Raw genomic sequence first — 26,586 nt, forward strand, 5'->3', positions numbered from 1 at the left:
TTTTCCAGGATTAAAAAAAAAAAGCAACTAGATAAGAATAAACGATGGTGATGATTATATAGATATAATATAAAAAATTATGTGTCTCAGCTATCTGCAAGTTGTGAACTTTTATTATTCAAAGAATTTAAGAGAGAAGATAAATATTTTAGATATTTTATTTAAAGTCTAATAAGAATAAGCAAGCAAGTTGATTGTGAAAACAATTCATTCAAAATTTCAAATTTATTTTTTTACAAATCTTGAAAATTAAAAGTTATAATAGTTTTGATTGAATTGATTCAATTTTTTAATATTACATAATATTATAAATTTTAAAATTTTAATCTAAATTTAAATTAATTTTTTATATAATTTGATCTGATTTAAATTAAATTTTATTGATTTAATTTAATTTATTGATTTTTGTAAAATTATTTTAATATATTCAAATAAATTTTCATACAAAATTTTTATTTTATTTTATAAAAATTTAAAAATATATAATTTAATTTTTATTTTTTAAAATTCAATCTAAATTTAATATTCAAATTTAATCTAAATCAAATAAAAAAATCAACATAAATTAAATCAAATATTACAATGGCAAATAATTTTTAATTTTTTCAACTTTTTTCACCTTTATTGGATACAAGATGAGAAAAAAAACATTTGAATCTTAAAAAAAAACCACATAAGACTAATAAAAAAAACAAACAAAAGTAACAGTATTTGCAGCATCGTCGTCTAGGGATACGCACCCCTAACTCAAAACCTTGTCTTTAGCTCTCCACCATTTTCTCGTTGTAGCAGGTGGCCTGCTCTTTTCTTTGTCTTTTTGTATTTTTTGGCGCTTTGTTTCCATTTGTCTATTGTTCCTCATTTGCGGCATGAACCGCCTTTTTCACCATTTCTTCTTTTTCTGATTCCATCTCACGCGTATGCCCCCCCTGCGTTCAATTAATTTTGTGGAAGTTTCGTATGCTCTTTCCGCGTTTCCCTTCCATTTTCGCCAATTTGACAAATATTAGTATAATTGTTTTTTTTTCCCATATGAGATTCAACGCGGATTTAAAATTTAAATTTTACAATTCATAATTTTTTTAGAATAACAGTACAAATTATTTTTAAATTTAATAAAATATTTTATAAAATATTTTTAGAATAACAGTACAATTTTATTAAATATTTTATTATAATTTAAAAAAATTTATAATATTAATTTTTTATTTTTTATTCTTATAATACAATTTTTTTATAAAAAATAATAGGATGCGATGAGAAACAAATAACTCGTTAATTAAATTGAAGATGTTATGAATGGCTAATGGAGGCCACTTATTGGAGAATCAAATGTCGACAGAGGGAAGGAGACCACTTTAAGAAAAATGTCATGATGTAATTTGTTTGGATCACCAAGTGACTAATTAAAGGTGATTTGAAAAGGAAAACCATAAAAGCTAAAGTTAAAAAAAGTTCTATATTGTTTTCGAACACGTTTCTTTTTCCCAAAGTCTTAAAAGATAGCACACGTTAATTATTGATGTTTTTTTTTCTCTCTTACTATCATCAAGAAATTCAAAGATCATGAATATTTAGAATTTTTCGTTTCTAGAAAAGTCATAAATTATTATATGTAAATTTCAAAAATAAAAATTTTTATTGATATTGAATTTTTATAAAATTGTAGTGAAAATATACATTCATCATATAATAATTAAGATAATAATTTTGAAGCCTAGCTAGTTAAATTTGGTGATTTAATTTTGCTTGGAAAAAATAATTACAGTGAAGCAAACAAAGTGTGAGGTCGGCAGCAGAGTTCCACCCAGCCAGCCAGCCAAACAGGAAGAAGACTGCGCCTTCTGCCCTTCTGCCCTTCTGCCCTTCTGCATCTCCGTATCACAAATTTACCGACATGTGTTTCGTGCTGGATTTTCTTAATTTGCATGAAGATCCTCAAGATTTTACAAATTTGTAAATTCACGGTCAAGAAAACAGCTGTCTGAATTGTTCGATGAAAAAAAAAGAAAAAAGAAAAAGAGAATAAATGGCAGCCGTAATTCAAAGAAAAGTTGGTGCGAATCAACAAGATACTTAGTCTCGTCAAATTTGGTGAAACAAACTCATTCTCCAACATTAGGTAAACATTTTGAAGTTAGAACATTGGGTGCTTTGGAAAAAGAAATAAAAATATTTAGAATTGTGGCGGACTTAAATATATATTTTTTAATGTTTACTTATAACATATAACAAATTATTTATAAATTTATTAATTTTATCGATAAAAAATTTTGAGAAAAAAATTTTGAAATGCTTAAATTTTTTTATTTTTTTTACTTTTTTTATTAAAAATTTTAAAAATAAAAAAATTATTTTATTTTTAAAATCAAGATAAATCATCAATTCAATTAAAATTTACAAATTTATTAAATTTTTACTTATAAATTTTTTGAATTTATAAATTACCTACCAATGAAGAATCGTGAAAGATTTGAAGTTGAATATTACTGCATTCAACATTCGTTTTTTACCATTTCGTTGATACTTTTAAAAAATATTCACAGACACTCTATTTCATAGTTTGAATCTTGGTATGATTTAGGGTCAGATGTGAATCACGGAGAAACCCATTTCATTATATATTTTTTTCTCCAAAAGCGTCTTAAATAATTATCGTCGAACTAGTAATTTTCCTCTGACTTGCGGGAATTTGTATGGTTTTGACTAGCGAGATTTACCTGCCCTTAGACCAGAGGAAGGGGGGAACAAAACAAGGGAAAAGGCAAGTTTTGCAATTGCTGCAATGCCCTTTGACTAGCAGATGACAGCATATTCCTTCATATGCTTTTATTTGATTAATTGTTGTTTGATTTGTTGTTCTCTAACTCCACTGCTACTAATAATAATTGTAATAAATAATGGACTTAATAACATTAAACCAAAAAATAAATACAATGGGAATATTATAAAACTTAATGAATGTCCTCTATCCTATTTTTTTTATAACTATATCCTATATTTATAGTTTGTTTTATAATGTATTTTTCTAATTATTAAAAAAATAAAATTACCGTACATATATTATTTGCAAAACAGATTATAGTTTAAGAATAAAAAATATTTATAAATATTAAAACTTAAATTTTACACATGTAAGATATTATTTCTTAGATTGCGAAATATATTAAAAATTAGTACAAACAAAAACAATATAACAAATTAAAGTATAAATCAATCAAAATCTTAAATATCAATCTAAGAATTAAAATTATACTTTTCTCTTGTTTTTAATCTCGAATATACAATCTTTCGAAAATTTTTATGAGGTGATTACTCAAGATATTTTTTGATAAAAATATTTTAAATAATAAAAAAAATTTAATACGATCATTGAAGAGATTTTGGCTAAAAACGTCTTTAATAATTTCGTCATAAATTTTTATAACTTGATTACTCAAGATGTTTTTCGTTAAAAATATCTTGAATAATCTTAAAAAAAAATTTTAATGGGTTTATTGAAAGTATTTATGATCAAAAATACCTTTAATAATCCTCACATAAATTTTTACGAGATGATTATTTAAGGTATTTTTGGATAAAAATGACTTGAATAATCTAAAAGAAACTTTTAATGAGGTTATTGAAGGCGTTTTTGATCAAAAATGCATTTAACAATCTCTCAATAAATTTTTATGAGATGATTACTCAATGTATTTTTGGATAAAAATACTTTAAATAATTAAAAATTTTTAATGGGGTTATTAAAAGTATTTATAACAAAAAATATTTTTAATAATCTCTTCATAAAATTTTATGACGTGATTATTCAATGCGTTTTTATTTAAAAATATCTTAAATAATAAAAAAAATAAAAATATTAAAAATATTTTTGATAAAAATAACTTTAATAATACTTTTAATATTTATTATTTTAAAGAGATTATAATAATTATTTAAGATTTAATATATACCTATAAAACTAATAAATTTAAAAACAAAATATTCTGAAAATAAAAAAAAGTTTTGAATATCATATTTTCTTGAAAATCTTTTTTTTTTTTTGAAATTTACGATTCTGCGAAAGAAACTCTCCTAGTACAATTACAAAAGATTAAGTAAATTGTTTACTCTGCTTAAAAAAAGTAACTTATTTACTTATTATTTTTTTAAAAGTAACTTATTTACTTTAGATTTGTTTACCAAAGTAGGATATTCGAATATGATTGCAAATGCCCGTATTTGTAATATCAATGCACGAACAAGGGCATAAAAGTAAACTAATTCGATTCCATAGTTTCCTCCGCAAGAAATATAAAGTGCCCCTCCAAGTCACCAACCCATTATAAACCCTTTCGCTACCCATCAGCCGAAACCTAAATTAAAAAAAAAAGCACTCTGTGAAATTTTCATTTCTCGGTTTACCCACCAATCTCTGGAAATCTTTTCACTCAAGTACCTCACTCTGATCAAGCAACCATGTGTGGAGGTGCGATTATCTCTGAATTCATCCCCCCGACGCGGTCGCGACGCCTGACTGCTGATTATTTGTGGCCCGATCTGAAAAAATCGGGGTCGATAAAGGGTTCGGGTAAAAGGTACTCGAAGCCGGTGATCGATTTGGACGATGACTTCGAGGCTGACTTTCAGGAGTTTAAGGATGAGGAATTCGATGTCGATGACTTCGATGATGTTGATGATGTTTTTTCTGATGTTAAGCCTTTTGCTTTCTCTGCTACAAAGAAACCATCTTCTGCTGTCTCTCATGGTAAGTAATAATAATTTCCTCCCTTTTGCAAAAAGGCTTTTTTTTTTTTTGCCAAAATTAGTCCTTTTGCTTTATTGTAAATTTTCCACTTTATTAGAGGAAAATTTTGAAGGTTTAATTGGGCTATTTGATTATTAAACTAGGCCTTGTGAATGCAATTGTTATTAGTTTCAGTCAAAGTTTTATAAATTTTTCCAAAGGGTCCTTTTTTTTTTTCAAAAAATGATTCTTTTTCAGTTGTTGGTAGATTGTCTCATTCTACATATATAAGCTTTTGCATTATATTTCCCTTATTCCTGCTCTATTTCTATGATATATATATTGTATAAAGTTAATTATTTTCCTTTTTCCTTAAGGATTTGCTTGTTAGCTGAAAAATGGCTGAAAAAAACCAAATACTAGAAGTAAGATCATAAAATCTTAGCAATTTAAACTTCCTTCAACTTGAATAAGTAAAGATCTGTAATAATAGTGGTCTTTTTAATAAGCACACACGACCTGATTTTGTAGTTTGACTCCTCAGATTAATATTTTCCCCTCATAATTCTTGGTGTTTTGGTTCTTTGGAATCTTGCTCACTTTTTGGTGCATCAGTGTATTGTTTATGTTAGGTCTTTTTTTCATCTTTCCTAGAGGAGTTAAAGAGGAACTGTAATTTATGTTGTTTAACCATTAGAAAATTTTTTCATAGTAGAATTTTAGGAAAGAGTCTTTTTTGGATCTTTTCTGTTCTTTATCTACAAATTTGTTGAAAATAAATTTTAATTTATATTAAAAAAGGTATTTAAGTATGATCTCTCTTATTGTTTCAGTCTCTGACCGATCTATGTGGCTCTTATTTTTCTACTTTCCTTTTGTCTATTGGTGTTTGATATCTTAATATGTAAGATGGTCATGTTTCCTACGTCCAAAACGAGAAATCAAAGGTTTTTTTTTTTTTTTAATTAATTTGGAGGAAATGGAGTTGAGAATTAATACCTCAACTAATAATTTTCTGGATAATATTTACTAATATGTTCTTGTGATTTTCTTGCATGAAGGTCCTAAATTCTGTTGGCTGTTGAAAGTTATGTAACGATTTATAGTATTTCATTGATTATAATATTTATTTATGGTTCATGCATCTGTATGTAATTAAAATTTTCTTTTCAATTATTGAAGGTTCAAACTTTGTAAAATCTGTGGAATTCAATGGTCAAGCTGAGAAATCTGCAAAAAGAAAGAGGAAAAATCAGTATCGCGGAATTCGACAGCGCCCTTGGGGGAAATGGGCTGCTGAGATCCGAGATCCAAGGAAAGGGGTTAGGGTCTGGCTAGGAACTTTCAATACTGCTGAAGAAGCTGCGAGAGCTTATGATAGTGAGGCACGGAGAATTCGGGGTGAGAAAGCAAAGGTGAACTTCCCTGACGACACTTCAGGTACCTCTCCAAAGCGTGCAGTTAAGGCAAATTCTCAGAAACCACTTTCAAGGTCAAATTTGAGTCCCGTTCAACCAAATCCCAACCAGAATTTCAATTACTTGAACAAACCAGAGCAGAACTACTATGATACCCTGGGATTCGTAGAGGAGAAGCCATCAAAGGATCAGTTTGCATATGTGGACCCTATTCCTGCTGCTGTAGATGTTGGATTGAAACCCTTTACCCAATCTGACAATGCTCCGTTGTTTTTTAATTCAGACCAGGGAAGTAACGACATTGACTGTTCTGACTTTGGCTGGGGAGTACAGGGTGCCAATACTCCTGAAATATCATCTGTTCTTGAAGCTTCTATAAACGGTGATGAGTTTCTGGAGGATGCGAACCCTAAGAAGTTGAAACCAGGTTCTGACAAAGTTATGCCTACTGGAGACAATGCTGCAAAGAGTTTGTCTGATGAGCTATTGGCTTTGGACAATGAGACGAAGGACTTTCAAATGCCATTTATTGACGGGGACTGGGATGCCTCACTTGATGCCTTCCTCAATGGAGTTGCAACTCAGGATAGTGGAAACCAAATGGATCTTTGGAGCTTTGTCGACTTCCCTTCAATGGCTGGGGGTGTTTTCTGAACAAACTACCCTACTGACTAGTTTTTGTAAATAAGGCAACATGTTAGTGACTTTCACCCCCGCTGGCATCTGCTTTATTATTTCAATTGTGATATCTCCAACATTATTTCTTTTTCTTTTGGGACAAATGATCAGTTATTTATAACCTTCTTTTTTCTTGTTTAATGCTCTCAGGAATTGGTCAATCTGTTGTGTAGTCGGAGTTAAACAGCTATACATGCATAAGCCTTGTCTGCAGTGTTTTCAGAGGCATTTAGTATGTTCCCTTTTTTCTTTTAGACATTGGACTTCGAATTTAAATTTGAGTGAAGACTATCAGTGATCTCGAGTGATTTATGATGAAATATTGAACGCAGATGAATGTTTAACCTTGCTATTTGATTCGCCCATACTCCCTTACTGTTTTTTTTCCCCAGGAGTTCCATAATTTTGATTTTTTTTAATAAATAATATCCCATTTTTCCAAGGAGAGGCCACTGCTGTCTTACGATATTTGCAATACATTGCTTCGAGCTCGTTCTTATACCAAAGATGACCTCGGTGATATTAAAAAACTAGTACTAAGGGAGAATAGAGAACATTCGTGTGAAGTGGCCACGTGAAGAGAGATGCCTGGCAGTGAAATGGTGCAGCATGAGAGATTTGGAAAAAGAAAATTTACCGGTCTTTTGCTCTTTCCCATGTGATTGTGAGGAGCATGGTGACTTTGTTTTCTTCATGATTACATGGAACGCGTCGATGTCGTCACCTCTGTCATGGGATTTGTTTGGTAGCTGAAGGTCAAGGGATCTGTGGTGGACTCTATCATTTAGGCGAGGGTGGGGTCAGGTGTGGTGGTGTACTGTGTCCCCTTATCATAGGTTTTTAGAGGGTGCAACCCTAGAAAGATGTGGGGTCAGGTGTGGTGGTGGTGTACTGTGCCCGTTATCATAGGTTTTTAGATTGTGGCAACCCTAGAAAGATGTGCCCCTCCTTGCCTTCCCAGCAGGAATAATTTGTTAAAAAAATGTGAGAGAAAGGACATAAAAATATGAGAAAAGGACATGCAAGTAGCTTTCAAGGGGTCTCGTGACTGTCGATAACATTTGCTGCAAAAGCAACGCGACCACAGCATCAGCAGTCAGCACCAGGGCTTTTTTACCATACTAATCAGTGACCACAAAACGAAAACCAATAATCACGTGTATTTTGGGGCCAAGTTCTAGAGCCTAAGGGTATACCTGTATGTCATTTCTGCTCCTAAGACTTCCCAATTATTCGGTCAGATTATTACTTTCCGGATCTCCTCCTGCCCGGACTTGGGGAATACCCCACCACACCAGGGATGATTTGATCTGACGCCAATCGCTCTGGTCCTTCCCAATGGAAAGCCAAAGAGATTAATCATAGATCAGATCTTCCCACATCAACAAGAAAACTAGAGTCTGGTTAGAATACTCGTTTTAAGTAAATTCAACAGCAATTAATCACTTATTTCTTTAAATATGTGGAGTTTTCAAATGTGTAAAGTTCAAAAAGTATCTCAGGCTTTCAACAATTGAGGCTTTATTGAATTTACATTTTCAACCGTGCACGATTATCTTATCTCAATTTGGCAACTGGAAATTTGTTTGCTTTTTTATCTAATTATTGAGTTTAATGAACGAAACTTCATTAAAAGCATATACCTAAGATTAATCTATAGTTTTTATGTCATTTCTTTCTATTCAATCGAACCTAAAATCTATTCCAGGCTTTCGATTCCGGTTAAGAAAGGAAAATAGAAAGCTACAGTTAAAAGGATAACATCAAATTCCTTCTTAATCTACAAGTAGCAACAATAAACTAACGATTAAATTACTACTTAGGAACTGTTTGATTAGGGTTTATCATGAATCCACCAATGCAAGATTCGGGTTGTTTATGTTTCCTGCAGCAAAATTAAGTAGGATCATTTTCTCAGGAGATGCTGTTTCTTTCTGTCTGTTTATCTTCTCGTCATAGTTGCCACCGGATTGATCGTTGTTTTCTTTTTGAAGTCTCAAAGGCCGGTATTTGCCATTCAAACCATAAGATTAGATGCATACCAGTTGAATGTTTATTCCAATTCAATACTGTTTGTTTCATCTGTTGCATCTTTGATCCTAAATGCCAGCAATCCTAACAAAACTGGCCTAAGATACAGCTGGCTTCAACTTTACTTGGAAGGACTTCCAATAGCAGTTATTCGAGTTTCCGAGTTCTTTCAACCTGCTCGTAGTAACAATGTCAGTTTGAGAGCAAGGGTTTTGATTCCTTGTGTGAATGGTTTAGCCAAGTCATGGGTGGGGTTTGGCTGCAAGATCAGTAGAGGAAGAGTATTGTTCCAATGAAACTATCAGGCGATATTAAAGTGAACCTCCATTTTTTACACATAACCCTGCCAAAGATTAAGGTTTGTACTTAAGTGTACTCTCCCATTCACCTAGATGAAGATTTAAGCTTTCAAGTTTCAAAGCATCAAAATTAATGACAAAAAAATTATTCGTGAACCAAAAGCCTTTTTTTCCCTTAATTCATAATATAATTATTTTGCATCTGACACAATAAGCGCTTTGCTTTATTTGCTCAACATGAATTTAGAGACATACAATTTTTTTATACTTAAAACTATTAGGATTGGATCGTGATGATCATTAAAACAATACACGGCTGTTGAACAGTGTAATTTTGATATGAAATTAATCGCAGTGATTCTTACCTTGCAGGTTGCCCTATATTATGACATAAATTAGGCATATTGGGAATTGGCATCCTCAAAATGAAGCTTACGGCAACAAAAGCAACTTAAAATCTCATTGTAAGCGATCACTTCACATCTCAAATATTTGCCCCATTTTCCCATCATTAATCATCATGCATGCTTTTATGTATGCTTTCTTTTATTCATTTCTAAATTACTTGAATTTCCAGGCGTCTTTTTCAAATGATTCCAAATCCTTCGTCAAGAAAGGTGCCTTGGCTATCTACATGAAGAAAAAAAAAAAAAAAAGAGGGAAATTTTCCTGATAAGAAAGTTTGGTTTTTCTGATGCTACAAGATTTGTGTTGATGGGATTTCCTAATGGCTACAACCTCTGACGTCGTTTTCTTCCTCAATTAAGGAAGATTAAGATCCTTGTAAGGGCATACGCAATTCTGAACCCACAAATATATATATATATATATATATATATATATATATGTATAGTGGCATTTGATTCTCGATCTTGTCAAAAAAATGGTGTATTGACAATTATGTTAATATAGATCCTAAAGTTAAGACCCTATTTGGGAGCTTCAATAGAATATTTAATTGAGGGTTTAATCATAAAACGCAATTTTTATTACGATGAATACGTTCTTGTTGGACTCTCAAATGGAGCCTGAAATGATAGAAATAAATAATCATATTTTTCTTAATCTCTTTATTTGTTATCAGCTGAATTAATTTTTCACTAGATCATCAACCTAATCCTAGTTTTGAATGCCAATTGCCAAATCTTCAACATACTCAAGGTTGAGAATCGTAGCTTATGAAAAATTTCATAAAAGAAAACTCCTAGTGAATATTAATGTTAATTTTATTATTTATTTAAATCAAGCTCGAGTTTCATATCTTCCCTTTATAGCACTGTAGATTTCAACAGTTGGAAATCATAAAATTAGACTTCTTTCTGTGAGCTTAATTTGACTGTTCATATGTCATATGCAACCCATCTTTCTCGACTTGGGAATATAATTTCTGCTTAACTTTTCAATGTTTGATGAACAAACACCCTTTTTGTCGCCTTCATAACATGGCTGCAACTGCCACAAAAAAAAAATAAAAAATAAAAACTTTGTCTTAATATAACCACCCCAATCCATATATATATAAACACGAGCAGCTTGAATATTTAATTTAATCTAAATAATGGATACTTATATTAGATTTGATAATTTTAAATACGATACGATGATATGACAAGAAAATGATATAAATAAAAAACATAAAAATAATATAATTTAAAATTTTAATAAAAATCATAAATAAATTTAATGAAACAAAAAAATATATTTTATATTTTTATGTCGATACGAATTATAATACATAATTTTTATATAAAACAAAATAAAAATATACGAATTTTTAATATTTTATATAATACAAAAACACAAATTACTAAATCTATATTATATACTATATATAATATTAGCTTAGTCCAATAGTGTTGCTGGCATCTTACTTTCAAAACCCTTTTTTTTTTTTCTTCACCAAAGACTAAGAGTAGGTAATTTTTCCCACCTTGCGCGTGTTCGGTCTTCACAGCCTGATTAACGTGAATTTTATCATTAGAAATGAATTTTATTTTCGCAAATTTTTGGCCACATGCATCTTGCTGTTGGATTTTTAATTCATTTTATCTACATCCACGAGAAATAAATTAAAATTATGTTGCAATATTTCTTTGGAAAATGTTTAGTAAAGTCGAATTAATTTTTTTTTAATTTGAGATTGTCAGTAATTAAATTTTAATTACAAAAATTGATAATCTTATAAATTTAATTTGAACTTTAAACTATGTAAAAACAAAGGAAGAGCCAAATAAATTCACTAAAATGTATGCTGAAGAATATTTTTCTTTTTATTGTGGGATCAAACTTAAAAAAGATTTGTCCATATAGGATATATATTAATCATACCGAGTCATTGTTTAAATGCAAAAATAAATATTAGTTGTTTTGTTAGAGGATTATTTTTTTTATTTTTTAAATTATATTTTAAATATGATATAAATAAAATTTTTTGTCAAATTTTAATAAATGATTATATATAGTATATTTTTTAGAAATAAATAATAAAAATATTTAAGCAATGTAAACACAAATTGAAGGCAAATATAAAATACATATTTTCTTTGGATTTGGACATCTCCGAAGCATCTTTTGTTTTCCCAACATGATTATTCCCTCACTGAAAGAGTTGTGAGAGAATGAGGAAGTTTAAAAAAAAAAAAAAAGATGAGAGAAAATGAAGTTTTTAAAAAATAGAGTTGTGTGTTAAAAACAATAAATAAATATATGTGAAAAAAGTAAATAAAAAAAAGAATAAAAGACATATTGATAAGATACCAAAGATAAAAGCATAATCTCCAAAACGTTGCTATTATCTTAGCTCAATTAAAAAAAAAAAAAACTCAATCTAATTATCTAAAATAAAAAAAAAACACACACACACACACCAATTGGATAATTGTGAATCAATATTTATCGAATATGAATTATTTTATTATTTTTATTTCAATTAATTTTTTATTACAAAATTTATTTAATAAAAGATAAAAATAACAAAATAAATAAAAAGAAAAAAAGAAACTTATAAAAAATGAAAAACTTTAAAAAAAGAAAATAAAAAAAACAAAACAAAAGGACGGAAGTGACACTTAAACATGGGTCGAAATACTTTAAATTTGTTTTTGACTTGACCCAATTCTCAAAAAAAAAAAAAAACAATATTGATTCAATCTCAAAATTAAAAAAAAAAAAAAGCTTATGTTAGATTGGTACAAATCGAAACCAATATTATATACGAATTGTATATCATTTGTACCTCAATTGATTTTTTTTGTAATTTATCTAATAGAAAATAAAAAGTGAAAAAAACAAATTAAAAGTAAAAGCAAAAAATTAAAAATAAATTTAATAAAAAATAAAATAAAATAATAGATTTTAGAGGAAGAAAAGTGTGCCACGTACCCTCTTTCTCCCCGTTATTTATGAAATTAAGCATAAAGATTTCATTTGGAAACTACGGTGTCCTGTTGCTGGCATATACTTCTATAGTTGTCATTTTCACATATCAAATAGAGACAAAGTCAATATATTTTGAGAGGGAACTGTGTGATTAATGAAGCCATGGAGAAGAACATAATCAAGGCGAGGCTAAGCTCTCTCTTCTTCATGTCCTTCCTTCAAGTCGCACTCATTGCAACATGTTGCAGAGGGAAATCGCAGCAGCCGCCAAAGAAGCATGTGCCTTTCTTCATCTTTGGTGATTCATTTCTGGATGCTGGCAACAACAACTACATCAACACCTCAACTTTTGACCAAGCAAATTTCTGGCCTTACGGAGAAACTTATTTCAAGTTCCCCACCGGAAGGTTTTCTGATGGCCGTTTGGTATCAGACTTCATTTGTGAGATTTTTGCAAAATCTTCTTCTTTCTTTCTTGTTTGTTCTTTGTTTCAAGTTCAGTTTGGTTAACCAACAAATATTCTGTCTGCCTAACTCCTTGTCTCATCTTAATATTGTATACATTTTCATTTTGTCTATTGTAGCTCAACGTGCAAACTTGCCATTGATCCCACCCTTTCTGCAACCTGGTTTTCGACAATATTACCATGGGGTAAATTTTGCATCTGCTGGAGCAGGTGCTCTACCTGAGACATTACAAGGATTTGTACGTATAATCTTCTTTTTTTCCCCCGTTTCTTCATTCTTTATATATTCTGGAAATTTAGACATTATTGGAATGAAATTGCATATAGAAATCTCGAGTTTAGCTATATTTTCTTCTGTTAAACACCTTTTTATGTTTTTTTTTTCCTCTTTGCAAAGCCATTAGCCAGTTTGTATATATTTATCCAAGCTCAACTCAAAATGCTATTAAGTTACTAGAACACATATCCTTTTCATTATCTCCTACAACTTACCATAGAAGTATAAAAGGAAGGAATGTAACTGAGAGAGAGAGAGGAAAAAAAGGGAAGGAATAGGAGAAAAGACCTTTATGGTGTGAATGTTTAGAAACTGGAGATGGTTCTGACCAAAACCTTGTGGTCATGGTGAAATTTTGAGACAATTTTTACTTTAATTGGCTGGATGCACCTATAGGTTTGGGTCCCTAATGTATCCTTCGTTTTGTCAAACATCAAGTGAGGGCCAGGAAAACTTATTGGTATCCTGTCCCATCTAATTCACAAAAACATCAAGGAAGAAATTTGTACATGAATTCCAAGGTCAACATGGCAGACCAAAGAGAATGAATGATGTGTCAAATGTACAGCCATGAATTTTGTGGAGATTTACAGCTCCACTTTTCTTTTAAATGGTTACTCAAACTTTCATTTCTCAGGTGATCGATCTTAAAAAACAGCTAAGGTACTATAACAAGGTAGAGAGTTGGTTGAGACAGAAATTAGGAAATGATGAAGCCAAGATGACTATATCAAGAGCTGTCTACTTGTTTAGCATTGGAAGCAATGATTACATGAGCCCTTTCTTGACCAATTCCACTGTCTTACACAACTACTCTGACTTCACATATGTTGAGATGGTAATCGGCAACATTACAACAGTCATTACAGTAAGTAATTCTTCTTGTCTCAATTATTAAAATTGGAATGGTCGATTGTCTAAAATCGAAGTTTCCTCTTTTAGAAAGAAGAAATCAGTGAATAATTTTCTTTACTTTTAAAGGTATAATTTAAAATATAATATGGTAATAATAAAAAAAGATATGAAAAAATATACCAATGTGATATGGATTAATATTTTAACAAAAATCATATTTGAATTTAACAAAAAAAAAATTCATATTTTACATGACATGCATATATGAATTATCAAATTATTTGTGAAACAAAATGCGGTCAAGTTGTGACTTAAATACTATGTTTTGGTGTTAAATGTGCAGGAAATATATAGAAGAGGAGGTCGAAAATTTGCATTCATCAACTTGCCGGATTTAGGTTGTCTGCCAGGGATGAGGATAATCAAGCCAGAAAACAATGGTAGCTGCTTGGAAGAAGCAACATCACTTGCAACATTACATAACCAAGCTCTTTCCAAGCTCCTCTTTGAGTTGGAAAATCGATTGAAGGGGATCAAGTATTCACTTTTTGACTTCAACAGCAATCTCAGACAAAGAATGCATCATCCCTCTAAATATGGTACGTACGGTAGAAACAATCATTCAAATTACAAGAATTTCTCAAAAACTGTAGGTTTTGTCCTAAATTCTTGAACTTGATCACAGGGGGACCTTTGACATAAATCTAGGATTCATAATTTCTGTCAAAAGAAACAAAAGCATTGAACATTGATTGTTGGTTAAACGTCAAAAAAGATACCATGATTGGTCAAAAGAAAAATTTTAGAGGGAAAAAGGCATAATCTATCAACTTATTTGAAATTAACCTCGAGATCTAGCAAGGCTCGAGGGCTTATAGTCCAAGCTTAAGGAGTAAATCATAACCTTGCTTAAAAAGTTATTCATTATAAAATTTGGACTGCATTACACAGTATATATAACGACACTGCTAAATGCTAATGGAATTTGAATGTTTGTTTCGCGAGAAAAACTTTAATAACTTGGAAGGAATAGAAATTTGAATTAATTGGGTGGAAATTTTGGTTCATGAAGGTTTTAAGGAAGGGGAGGCAGCATGCTGTGGAACGGGGCAATATAGAGGAGTTTTCAGCTGTGGGGGAAAAAGGAGAGTGAAGGAATTTCGACTTTGTAAGAATCCGAATCACTATGTCTTTTGGGACTCTATCCATCTTACCGAAAAGATTTACAAACAACTGGCAAATCAAATGTGGAGTGGAACCAGCAATTCTCATGATGTTGGACCTTACAATATGAAGAAACTATTCCAAATTCATTAAGCAATACTTGTCCCAAAACAGAGTATTCTTTAAGCAACGGTTTTGTATTCATCTTGAAAACAAGATTTTCATTATCACAAAAATGTGTCTAATACATGGGTTCTAATCCATATATTATATATGCATTGATTCTTTTCCCCAAGGGTGAACGAATACATTGTTTTTAGGAGGAAAATCTGATTGGATTTACTCTTGGATTAAATCCTGATTGGGCCCATATGCCAGTGACGGATGTCGGATACATATTGGAAGAAGCTAATATCTGGTATATTTGACTGTGTGGGCTTACTAATTTACCGGCATTAACGGCGTTTACCAGATATTTTGAAGGAATTTGTCGTTGTAGTAAACTTAAAGTGATCCATTTTGTTTCATATGGTTGTGTAATTACTTTTATTTTCCTTACACATTGAGGGCTTATTCCAGGAGATAGATTTGAGAACTAAAGTAAGTCATTTCAAGAATGTGGAAAGGCCGCCGCTGCAGAAACCTGGGGGCTGCGGAAGCCAAAATTTTGTTATCCCAAGCTGTTTACATAATAGCCATCGGAGCCAATGATTACTACCCTTTCTACACGGCAATGTGCCTAAATACATGGGTTCTAGTCCATATAAGTAAGCAGAGGACATAGAAATATGCATTGATTTTTTTCCATAAGAATGAGCAAATTCATTGTTTTTAGGGCTACCGGGATTTGGGTTTTCCGCCATTCATGAAATGTACTAGGAAATGCAGGTTCCTCCAACCCGGAAGGCAGAGGACTACCACAACTACACGATGCAGCACTTTCTGAAGTCCTGAAGGAGGTTAATATCCAACTAGAAGGGTTGCATACTCGAAGCAGCATACTAATATTCCTGTTACTGAAATTACATTTGGCAAAATGTAAGTTGAGCTTGCTTATTGCAACATAATATCATTTACGCCGAAAAAATTATATAAATATTTTGGAACACTTATACAAATTACGCTTAAAAATTTTGTTGCTAAAGATGAAATTTCTTGTACAACTGAATGAAACTCACCTTCAAACAGGACTATTGTTGGTTGTAAATGGTAATGTATTTCCTGTGAAAAAGAATCCGGATAGCATGAAACAGCAAAATCCACAGAGGGTCCAGTGTGATAGGGGGTCTCTCCACCGCACTGCCTCGTGCTACCAAATCCACTCTTAGTGCTTAAGGATGGTAATGGACGACACTCCTAGAATTCGGCATTATGCTATACAGGTTCTTAGGTCACTTTCAGCCATAGCAGGGTAAACCAGCACTTTGGGAGTTGGATTCTGACCAACACAATAGCAATGGAAGGCATGGTCCTAATTTTAATGACAATGTCGTAACGATGTGGAGTTTCCGATAAATTTGAAAATTAAAAATAAAAAAATAAAATCATTATCTATTTTTTTTATTAAATACGATTGATCACCTATTAAAATTTATATTTTTAGTAACAATCTTAAAATTAAATAAAATTTTTTAAAAATATAATTTTAAGATCAACAAAATAATTTGAGTTGAGAAGTTGATGAGGCGTAGAAAAGAATTAGCACCCAAATAATTAATGTTTAAAATGATATAAATTAATTACATGTTATCTTTTAATTTTGATAAAAATAATTTTAGTTTCAATATTTAAAAAATAATAATAAAAATGAGGGAAAAAAATTTGCTCGATGATGGGATGAAATCTTTAGGTGAGAGATTTTTTAAAAATACTATCAGTATATTGGAGTATTTATAAAAATTTTTTTAAAATGATAAAATTTTTTTTCTTAAAAAATAATAATAATTTTAAAAAAATAAAAATTTTAAAGGAAAAAATAAAATATGTGAATCGATTTATTATCATTTACATTGCATATATGATCTTGTTATTATAAAAAATAAATACGAATTTTTAAGAATAAGATTTTAAAATATTTCGATAAACGATACTTAAGAAATCACGAAATTTTTTTTAAAGTACCAAAAATTTGTTTATTTATTTATTTATTTTTTCTTTTCATTTATTATTATTATTATTATTATTATTTAGTTATCATTTTATATTTTATTATTTTATATAGTTCATTTTAATTTTTTAATGGAATTTAAAATTATTAAGAATTTAAACTTTATTTTTATTTTTTTGTTCTCATTTTTATTAAAAAAAAGCAACAAATATTTAATTTAAAAAATTTAACATTTTAAAACATACGCAAATAAAAATAAATTAAAAAAGAAAAAACTTAAAATGATAAAAGAAAATAAAAAATAACAACAAAATAAAAAAATATCTGAACTGTCAGTTCAACGGTTCAAGGGTTGACTGTCAGTTCAGTCGAACTGGTTGAGGGTTGATTGAAGACTTGAGTTATGGGTCAGTTCCGTGGATCTCGAATCAACCCTCGGGCTGGCACGCAGACCTTAGGGTGCTCAAAACGGCACCATTTCACCCCCTCTATTTATTTACAAAGCTCATTTTTTTAGCTCATTTCTTCTTCCTTCAAAAAAAAAAAAAACTACTTTGCTCTCTTTACCTTTTTCAGAATCCGGTCATTTCTGTCACGTCAGCCGCTATGCTCTTCGTCGTGGTCGGTCGCCGACCTCCATGCCAGTCACCAAAAAATGTCAAAAAAATATTAAAATGATCTTTTTAGCCCATTCTTTAACGATTTGACTCCTTTTCGCCAAAAAAAAAATCTCCAACGCCCTTAGATCTAAGCCAAAACCTTTCAGCTCCACCCAAGAAAACCCAAAATACTTTTTCCTCTTTTTATTTTTTTTTGTTTTCTCTGTTGATCCTTTTTTGATATTGGCACTGGATTCAATATAAAAGGGATTGCGATTTTTTTTGTTTTGTTTTTTTTTTTTTGAGTTTTCTATGTAGGCAAAAGGATTTTTTTTATTAGACAGAGACCTTGTTTCTGTTTTCGGTTGTTTTTTTTTGGTTTCTTGTTTTGCATGGTTTTCTGTGTTTTTGGTGGTTTTTTTTTTCGTTTTTCAACAAAGTTTTTCCTTTTCTTTTTTTTTTTGTTGGTCACATGGAGGCTCAATTTATAGAGCGGGCCTAGGGACCATTCTTCATGTTTCCATCCATGATCCATGCTGCAAAGTGACGGTGGCGGTTAAAGAAGGTGATGGGCAAGTGGCTGGGCAGGGTATGGTGGTTGCTAAGGTTAAGTAGTTAGGCAAATGAGATAGTGTGGCTGGTGGCAGGGTATGGTGCGGCTAGGGTGGTAAGATAGGTTGGTGCCATGCATGGTACTGTGCCTTACTTTGTCTTGTTTATTTTTGGGTTTTAACTATTATTATTATGTTAATTTTATTAATTTTAACAAATAAAATTAAAACAAGGTAAATAAAAAAAGGCCTCTGGTTTGTCTTGGGCCCTGAGCTTAATAAATTGAAATTGGGCCTCGACCCAAAAATTTGAGCTCACAAATTTAAAAACGAAGTCCAATTCAACGAACCTGAACAAATTTAATGTCTAAAAATAATGCTAGGGATATCGAGTCTCTGAATTGCAAATGTCTGTTATACCAAATTTCCAGTGCCAAGGATTTCTTCTTTGAGACTTTGTATTGCCTAATAATTCTAGTTCTAGATATAGTATGCAGATTCTTCGTTGAACTGACTCTCCCAATGCTGCTTCAAATGTCGGACACCATCAGCCTTTTGTCTGAAGATATAGAAGGAGCTACCCATGGGTCTTTCAGAGTCGACTCCAGAGTTGCCAACTTTGAAGTAGTTCCATTCCATGTAAAATTTGTTTCAGCTACAACCAAATTGAACCCATCCGAAAGATGTGATTTCATTTCAAAAAAAAATAGATGAGATTTGCTGAGAAAGAAGAGTTGCGACTTCGGCTGAGGAAAAGCAATTTTCAGCTCGCGTTACACCGACAACATTAGCTTTATCATGAAATCCTTGGGTGGAATCTCATGGAGGAAAGTTCACCACCTCAATATTCTATGATTTTAAACACCATAGGTTTCAACCCTGTAAATAATTTCATAAATAAATGTTGTCGTCTTATCCCAACATTTTGAAAATAGAATAGATTATATAGTTAAATATTTAATATAATATTTAACTTTTAAAAATATTTAATAAGAAAACTATAAATTTGTAAACACTTGATTGAAAATTTAACCCTTTAAATATCACATATTTAATAAACTTATAATTTATATATCACATTAAAAAAAATTTAAATTTAAATATCATATTAAATATTTTATTATAATTAAAAAAACTATTTATGATATTATCCCTTTGAAAAATTTATCCCGTAAAGAAAATTTATTGCAGAATTTGGAACCATTATTGCCTCTACCAGAAATACCGAATCTTAAGAAAATGATATTTAGTAAACATTATTGCAGTATTAAAAAACGAAAAAGCATATATGTAACATTCCGATAACAGGTCATCGCCGCATATAACAAAATAATTCATCACATAAGATACCAACAGAAAATAACCAAATCTCTAGGCGATTGATGTCTTCATAACTATAACTAAACAGTGCGGAAAGCACAATTCCATCGTAATGATAGAGAAGTTCAAAATAGCTCATTTTAAAAGAAAAACATTAGTCAAAACAAAATTCTCTCAATCCCAACCAGTAGGAGCAGGAGCAGGAGCAGGAGCAGGAGCAGGAGCATCAATGCCAGAACCAACTATTTGTGGTGGAGGAGGAGCTGCAGCATCCCAAGCATCGGCGTTAACAGCACCTGCGTTTGAAAATTTTGAAGTAGATTAGGCAAAGGAGACAATCATCAACGTTTTAAATTAATTAGTATATGCACGATAATAAAACATTTCTTACCTTGCTCAACCCAGTTAACAGCAGGTACACCAGAAATAGGTGGCTGAACCACATCAGCGGACCACTGATCACCTATTTGTGCAGGCCATTGGTCAGCTGCTAAAGCACCCATTCCATAATCTGCAGCAGGGAGTCCATAATCAGGGGCAGCAACTGCTTCATCCTCTTCCTGCTGTTTAGCTTCCTCAGGCTCCCTGTAGAAATATAGATCCACCTACATACAATGTCAAGTATGAGAACATGCAAGTACAAAACACACAAATCGTATTGACAACATGATGATGGAGTTTTCTCTTTTACCATCACATCCCATTTCTGTCCAGGAGCAATTGTACCACGCATCTGAAGAACCATCCTTGCTAACAGCCAGAAAAGACAGCCAATGCTGTGCTTTCCCTTGTTATTAGCAGGAATACCAATGTCGACATATCGCATTGGTGAGTCAGTATCACAGAAAGCAATGGTCGGAATGTTTCCAAGAGCTGCTTCCTTGATAGGCTGCAGATAATATAACTCAAATGTTAGTTAATACAAAGCCATCATGTATAGAAGTATAATCAATTTATTCTATATTGAAGCATGATAAAACTCAACAGTAGATTACAATTTACCTGGTGGTCGGTCCTAGGATCTGTAAGGATAAGAAGGCGAGGCTCACTGAAAGATGTCTGGAGTTGGTTAGTGAATGTACCAGGAGTGTGCCTTCCAGCAATTGCATGACATCCAGTGTGCTGTGCAAATTTCAATACAGCTCTCTGACCATAGGGCCTTGCAGATTGGACAATGATGTCCTGAGGGTTCTCTATAGCCACAATTACACGTGCAGCAAGCTGAAGCTTCTCCCAGGTCTTGCCAAGGTTGATGATGTAGATTCCTATGGAGAGTAGAAAGAGAATTCCATAATTAAAAACAGAGACTATTTAGCCTATAACCCAAGAAGACTAAGATAATTTACCCTATTCTAAAGAAAATCTATTGCATATGCCAATCCTTCTCTGAAGGCTGAACACATTTATTCCATCAGGCCAATTATGTTTAGTCTGCAACATACATGCACAGCTAAAATGTCCAACATATAAATAACGGAATGTCATTTCCGCAAGCATCAGATTGGTAAAAACTCTAACTGTCTAGATACACAAGCAAAATAACAAGTTCTATTACAATACATAACCTCATGTTTCAGACCAATTCTACATATAATACTATTAACAAATGAGACAAGCTAACTTCATCTGATAACCTAACACAAACACGTGAACATAAGTACAAACAGATTCTTTCAATGGAATTTATTGACAAATGAAATGATATAAAAAAAAACTAAAATCATAGCCTTTAACAGATCTCAGACCTAAAAAATACACGCTTTACTAACTAAATAAAACAAAGATAACCTAAAAATTTACAAATATAACGCTGAAAAAAAACCCAAATCTCAAAACACAGAACATATGCAAGGAAAAAGGGGAAACTTCAAGCTTCAGCAGCAAATACCCAGGAACTCAAACAAGTGATAATTCATGCCAAAAAAAAAAAAAAGCTGAACACAATATAGTAATAGGTACAGAAAGAGAGAGGACATAATGGCAAAGAGAAAATAAATTTACCATCATTGCGGCGCTTGAAAACGTAACGTTCCATTTGGAAATCACAGTTCTTGGTGCCAAGATGGACCTCGGCAGCCAACATCATCTGTATGTCTGCTTCTTTAGGAGATAGCTGCCTTGCGGCTGCTGGGGCTGTCGTTGTTGCCATGCTCAGTCTTTCTTAACTGCTAAACCGTAAAAAAGGATGGGGTTCTCGCAGAGGAGATTAGATGGAAAGCAAATGAGTCTACGGTGATCGAGTTTCAGGTGTTTATAAAGTAGGGTTTCCGCCATCTGATGTTAAATGACCGATATAGACTTGCTTTTTCTTCAAAATTTCCAATTCCCTAACGCTTGAAATGGGTCAGAGGCGAAATATAGGCCCAGACTCAACTTGACTTCCACTTTTAAAAGAACTAAAGCCCAATGTTCGTGTATTTTAGTCAAATCTTCAGAAAAACCCACAAAATTATATGGAATTAGAAAACAACCCCAAATCCATGACCCCGTTACAACACCTTTTTTTTTTTTCAATTTAAAACTCATTGATTTAAACCCTAAACCTAGATTGGCTTCAAAGAAATAAGAAAGTAAGGCTAATATCCTCTGCCTGGAGGATACAATCCATGGCACAGAGAATCTTCCTACAGTTATGTTTCCTGTCATCTTTTTCTAGCTTCAGTTGTTCTATACAGTTACACTGCTTATATCTGAGTATGCATGACTGACTAATTGATCTTCATATAAATTGGCATCATTATAATACTGATTATAATAAGAGAGTAAGAATTTTTCTCTTAATCAAGAAAGAAAGGACCTGCAAAATAATTAAATACCCTTCTATTGCCACCATGGCTGTGACCCTTCTGTCTGGGGCCAATATTGTTTATAATGGAAACCCGTTGTATGACCTATCACTTACCACTTTGGCAATAACCCTTGCTGCTGTTACTGTTCTCGTAGCAGCTGTTGGGAATATCAGGAGAATGAATGAAGGCAATTTCCCTTTTTAACTTATTAAAAAGAAGGAAGGGTCTCTCTCACCATGCCTTTGTTTAACTGTCTGATTCAAGGCAATTCAATTGTCAAGTTATTACCAGATCAGCCGCTTAGCTCCTTCACTTTGTTCTTGAAAAGAAAAAGAATGGAACTAAATCCTCATTCCCTCTTCGATGCGGACGGTGTTTGCTGCCGGTGTTAGCGGCAAATCAGCAGCTTGAGTTGAGAAGTGGAAGACAGACGAGTTTATGGAAAAGAAACCAAAAACAAGCTCATGGCATGTTGGATCCCTAATTGAACCTGCCAAAAAGGTTTGCTTAAACTTCTCATTCAAAGACCTTTTGCTTTTAGGTTTCAGTCACTGTGTGGAACTTTCTGGTTTCTGTGCCATACATTTGATTGATTGAATTACCTGTATGGTGTAAGTGCCCAGCTGCCAATAACTTTAAAAGTCTGCTGACTTTTTTTTCTGTTTTCTCAACTTGATATGAAGAATTGTTTGATGTTGGTGGCAATGACATGGATGATGATTATGTGGATGGTGGTGATGAAAGTGATAACTAAGAGATAATATATTAGACTCAGTTAATCCTTCTCTAGATGTTGATGGGGACTATGATTATGATGATCTAAACCAAGTTGCCAATAAAAATGATGATGACTTGATTGGTAATGCCAGTGATGCAGAGATGGACTTACCCACAGATGCTGATGCAGAGGATTTTGATGCTGATGCTGATGCTGGCAGTGATAGGATCAATGAGGATGATGATGATGATGCCATTGATATTGGAGATGAGTATGATCTTAGCACAATGAGGATGGGTATCATTTAAGTAAATCCTGCCTTACTGGCTTATTAATAATCTCATAGTATTTACATTGTGATCACTTTGTTAATTATGTGCCAGTCTGCCAGAGTATTGATCTCTTCGAACCTGTACCCTCCATCAATGATATATGAGACATGCCTCGCTCCAGATTATGGAACGAACAATATTCCCAACTTCTTTTACCGTAAGGAGTGAAGCTAAAGCTGGTGAATGATTCCAAGTGGTTGCATCATCTTTTGGAAGCAAGAGACCCTGGGAGCGGAGGGAAAGCTATTGGCAAAGTAAGAAAATTGTGCTATTTGCCTTTCACATGCTAATATTATTATTGTATTAGTTATTTGTTATTGTTGTTATCTTATACACAGATATGCTCGATGGATTGGCTAATTAACGAATTCTTAAACAAAAAAGAACAAAATGGACAAGTGCTTCAAAGAATAATTAAACTCCTTGGAGTTGGAGTTCACTTTACTTATCACATGCTTGTATATATGCTGGCTGTAGCTTTTTCAGAATTAAAGCCCTTGATCCTGATCTTAATCTTTTAAGATTTACCTATATCAATTACTTCTACGAGGAGATGTTGCAACCTTTTTTTGAATTCCGCAGTTTTACCAGCAGATACTTGAGTAATGAGATAATCCAAACTAAGCAAAATGAGAAGTGGCACAAATCTACCGAATTACATTAAATTATAAATGAAAATACGGATAACATCTAGATACATTAAACAATGTTTGATTGTTTGATGCCTAAAGTTTCCAACAACTAAACCGTGGCCCTGTTTTAAGCTATGGCAGCTTCAACTGTTTTAGGCTTTGATGGTGGGGGAAGCTTCTCAACAACCACAGTCAAAACCCCATTTTCACATTTAGCTGTAATAGCAGACACATTGGCATTCTCAGGCAATCTGAACTTCCTAATCAGCTTCTGGAATGGCTTCCTGTCAAGCCTGATGTATTTACATCCTTCCTCTTCAACTTCCTCACGTTTCCTCTTCCCACCACTTTTGATCACCAATGTGTTCTCATTTTCAATAGTGACCTGAAACTCAAAGCAAGAATCAATGTTAGCAAAAAAATGAAACCAAAATCAAAACGCTGAAAGGCTTTTTGGTCTTTTTATTTCTATTACCTGGATATCCGACTTGGACAAGCCTGGAACATCTAGGTCGAAAATGAACTACTTGGGAGTGTCCAAAATGTCGGCTGGTATGACACTGAATCCTTTGTTCTCGTTCTCATGAGTGTCCTGAGTCCGTGGAGGGAACATGAATTTTTCGATGTTTTCTAGTAAACTAAACCAATGGGTCATTGTCTCAGCAACTCGGCTCATTTTCAAACGCTGTTGGAGGAGAAAACCAAGAGAAATAGTAGAATCTTTGACGTGAATGAGTACCCTGAAAGGAACAACAAACAATTTCTTTCTCGTCTGCTTGGGTAGTGAGAATTTGTTGGGGGCATAGCACATATATAGAAGTAGAAGAAAAGAAAGTTCGGGAGTAAGCAGGGAAAAAGTTACAAGAACGATCAGGAAAAATCTCAACCGTTTTGGAATCCTCATGTGCATACACGCGTCCTTTGTTGGGGATATTGTGGAACACTCGTATCCTTTTATGGCAGTGACGTGGCGCTATGATTTGCTCTTTTGGGTTCAGTCTTATCGTTCCCATTTCCCATGTGACCACAGTTTTTGGGCAATTGGGTTGATCGATTCTTGTTTGGATCTCTATCTTTCCTTTTTCCCAATCAAGATTTGGGCCTCAATATTGAGTCAACCACAAAACCATTGGACCAAAACTCACAAAACTTCGCTTCCCAATGAATTTTGTCGGTTGGGTATTGACTATTGACTTGTTGAACCAAGACGAAGCAGCAGTGTATCAAACCTCGGTTTACAGTCCTGACCAGAGAACAGTGCTAGTTGTTAATAGTGCGTCCATGTCCTCTGTACATGACTCCACGATCTTCTTCTATTCGTGTGACACAACCAGATTTCGGCAGAAAAAGTTAGATCTTCTTTAACAAATCAAAGTTTGGCTTCATTTATGGCAACAGGTGAAAATCCAAGAATGGGAATCTTTAACCTTTCTCATGCTCCAAACATTGTTACCAGGTGAGTGTTTAAGAGCAAAGCATTTATTAATACATGTACATGTACTAAGTAATTACAATCTTAAAACATAATTTGCCTCCTAATTTTTGACAATTTTTTATCTTTCCATGCTTGGAAAAAGCATGATTTTTCTCAAACAAGCATATATTCTTTTCTTTTTTGAGCATTAGTGGTTGCAGGCTAGACATGGTTATTGAAATTTAAACTTAAATTATTGAATATCACTTCTTAAAAATAATTATATGAATTCTTTAAATTAAACTTTGAGTTCAATGAGCGTATATTCTTTCCACTTCGAATTCATATTACTGAAATATTTTGTAGCTAATTGAAAGAAATGAAGATGACAATGATTAGTAGCAGCTGAGATCCCACTCAGCACATGACATAAATCCTCCAAATCTATAATATGATCTCGAAATGTTTCTTCTAAAGCACATGATCCAAACGCTGAATCTTGTTTCATGTTAACATGCAGATTTCCCACGGCCAACCCCTTATTTATGTACCGGAACCTAGCCGACCCTACCCTTTACCCTTGATCAAAAATACTAGTTCAATAATTTAACTCAATTATTTATCAACTGCCACTGTCTGTTTGGCTTAATTAGCATGTGAGACTGAGGATAAAGGTGAGGGATTAGGGTTATTCAAGGACTTAAGGGCCGATAATGAAAGAGTTTATTTCATATCAAAAGTTAGTGGTCAATCTTGTTTTGCTTCTGATCTTTCTTTCTTGGTGATAAGAAGATAGGTATCTCAATTTTTTGTTTGGATTTAATCTTCTCT

The 26,586-nt window shown here is 32.4% G+C and overlaps 3 protein-coding genes, 2 long non-coding RNA genes and 2 pseudogenes across 9 annotated transcripts; 5 read left to right on the forward strand and 2 right to left on the reverse strand.

Annotated features, from left to right (window-relative positions):
• The first annotated feature begins 4,350 nt into the window (after positions 1 to 4,350).
• LOC111280307 (ethylene-responsive transcription factor RAP2-12-like) lies at positions 4,351 to 7,174 on the forward strand. Its single transcript, XM_022867545.2, has 3 exons — positions 4,351 to 4,747; positions 5,909 to 6,840; positions 6,973 to 7,174. The coding sequence occupies exons 1-2, from the start codon at positions 4,459 to 4,461 to the stop codon at positions 6,796 to 6,798; spliced, it is 1,179 nt and encodes a 392-aa protein (XP_022723280.1). The 5' UTR covers positions 4,351 to 4,458; the 3' UTR covers positions 6,799 to 6,840; positions 6,973 to 7,174.
• Positions 7,175 to 8,522: 1,348 nt separating this feature from the next.
• LOC149510671 (uncharacterized) lies at positions 8,523 to 9,870 on the forward strand (annotated as a pseudogene). The gene is made up of 3 exons (XR_016334921.1): positions 8,523 to 9,211; positions 9,525 to 9,616; positions 9,730 to 9,870. The product of XR_016334921.1 is annotated as an uncharacterized LOC149510671 (transcript).
• Positions 9,871 to 12,587: 2,717 nt separating this feature from the next.
• Positions 12,588 to 15,588, forward strand: LOC111281171 (GDSL esterase/lipase 5-like). The gene is made up of 5 exons (XM_022868812.2): positions 12,588 to 12,972; positions 13,115 to 13,236; positions 13,912 to 14,142; positions 14,473 to 14,728; positions 15,202 to 15,588. The coding sequence occupies exons 1-5, from the start codon at positions 12,693 to 12,695 to the stop codon at positions 15,444 to 15,446; spliced, it is 1,134 nt and encodes a 377-aa protein (XP_022724547.1). The 5' UTR covers positions 12,588 to 12,692; the 3' UTR covers positions 15,447 to 15,588.
• A 2,066-nt stretch (positions 15,589 to 17,654) lies between these two features.
• LOC149510672 (uncharacterized) lies at positions 17,655 to 19,533 on the forward strand. The gene is made up of 2 exons (XR_016334976.1): positions 17,655 to 18,691; positions 19,048 to 19,533. It is a non-coding gene; the product is annotated as an uncharacterized LOC149510672 (long non-coding RNA).
• Positions 19,534 to 19,817: 284 nt separating this feature from the next.
• Positions 19,818 to 22,099, reverse strand: LOC111280878 (small ribosomal subunit protein uS2-like). The gene is made up of 5 exons (XM_022868409.2): positions 21,872 to 22,099; positions 20,873 to 21,135; positions 20,562 to 20,759; positions 20,262 to 20,475; positions 19,818 to 20,166 (listed from the first exon to the last, which is right to left on the reverse strand). The coding sequence occupies exons 1-5, from the start codon at positions 22,017 to 22,019 to the stop codon at positions 20,045 to 20,047; spliced, it is 945 nt and encodes a 314-aa protein (XP_022724144.2). The 5' UTR covers positions 22,020 to 22,099; the 3' UTR covers positions 19,818 to 20,044.
• Positions 22,100 to 22,208: 109 nt separating this feature from the next.
• Positions 22,209 to 24,157, forward strand: LOC111280880 (uncharacterized). Of its 3 annotated transcripts, none has more exons than XR_016334975.1 (3): positions 22,209 to 23,160; positions 23,343 to 23,963; positions 24,048 to 24,157. It is a non-coding gene; the product is annotated as an uncharacterized LOC111280880 (long non-coding RNA). The 3 variants fall into 3 exon arrangements; XR_016334974.1 differs by having other exon boundaries at positions 22,209 to 22,499; positions 22,817 to 23,160; positions 23,343 to 24,157; XR_002689067.2 differs by having other exon boundaries at positions 23,343 to 24,157.
• Positions 24,158 to 24,346: 189 nt separating this feature from the next.
• On the reverse strand, positions 24,347 to 25,856 carry LOC111280879 (17.4 kDa class III heat shock protein-like; annotated as a pseudogene). The gene is made up of 2 exons (XR_016334973.1): positions 24,817 to 25,856; positions 24,347 to 24,726 (listed from the first exon to the last, which is right to left on the reverse strand). The product of XR_016334973.1 is annotated as a 17.4 kDa class III heat shock protein-like (transcript).
• Positions 25,857 to 26,586: the final 730 nt, after the last annotated feature.

This window comes from Durio zibethinus, chromosome 28 (assembly GCF_047325235.1).
Source record: "Durio zibethinus cultivar Kanyao isolate XHJ-2024 chromosome 28, ASM4732523v1, whole genome shotgun sequence".
In the NCBI taxonomy this organism is placed as follows: domain Eukaryota; kingdom Viridiplantae; phylum Streptophyta; class Magnoliopsida; order Malvales; family Malvaceae; genus Durio; species Durio zibethinus.

What these genes read in the sequence shown, in the direction of transcription:
- LOC111280307 (XM_022867545.2), top strand. Translation starts at nt 4,459, where the DNA reads ATGTGTGGAGGTGCGATTATCTCTGAATTCATCCCCCCGACGCGGTCG. An exon ending in ATCTTCTGCTGTCTCTCATG is followed by an intron (nt 4,748 to 5,908) that starts GTAAGTAATAAT and finishes CAATTATTGAAG; the next exon opens with GTTCAAACTTTGTAAAATCT.
- LOC111280878 (XM_022868409.2), bottom strand. Translation starts at nt 22,019, where the DNA reads ATGGCAACAACGACAGCCCCAGCAGCCGCAAGGCAGCTATCTCCTAAA. An exon ending in ATCCTAGGACCGACCACCAG is followed by an intron (nt 20,760 to 20,872) that starts GTAAATTGTAAT and finishes TATTATCTGCAG; the next exon opens with CCTATCAAGGAAGCAGCTCT. An exon ending in TGTTAACTGGGTTGAGCAAG is followed by an intron (nt 20,167 to 20,261) that starts GTAAGAAATGTT and finishes TTTCAAACGCAG; the next exon opens with GTGCTGTTAACGCCGATGCT.
- LOC111281171 (XM_022868812.2), top strand. Translation starts at nt 12,693, where the DNA reads ATGGAGAAGAACATAATCAAGGCGAGGCTAAGCTCTCTCTTCTTCATG. An exon ending in TTTGGTATCAGACTTCATTT is followed by an intron (nt 12,973 to 13,114) that starts GTGAGATTTTTG and finishes TGTCTATTGTAG; the next exon opens with CTCAACGTGCAAACTTGCCA. An exon ending in GCATCATCCCTCTAAATATG is followed by an intron (nt 14,729 to 15,201) that starts GTACGTACGGTA and finishes TGGTTCATGAAG; the next exon opens with GTTTTAAGGAAGGGGAGGCA.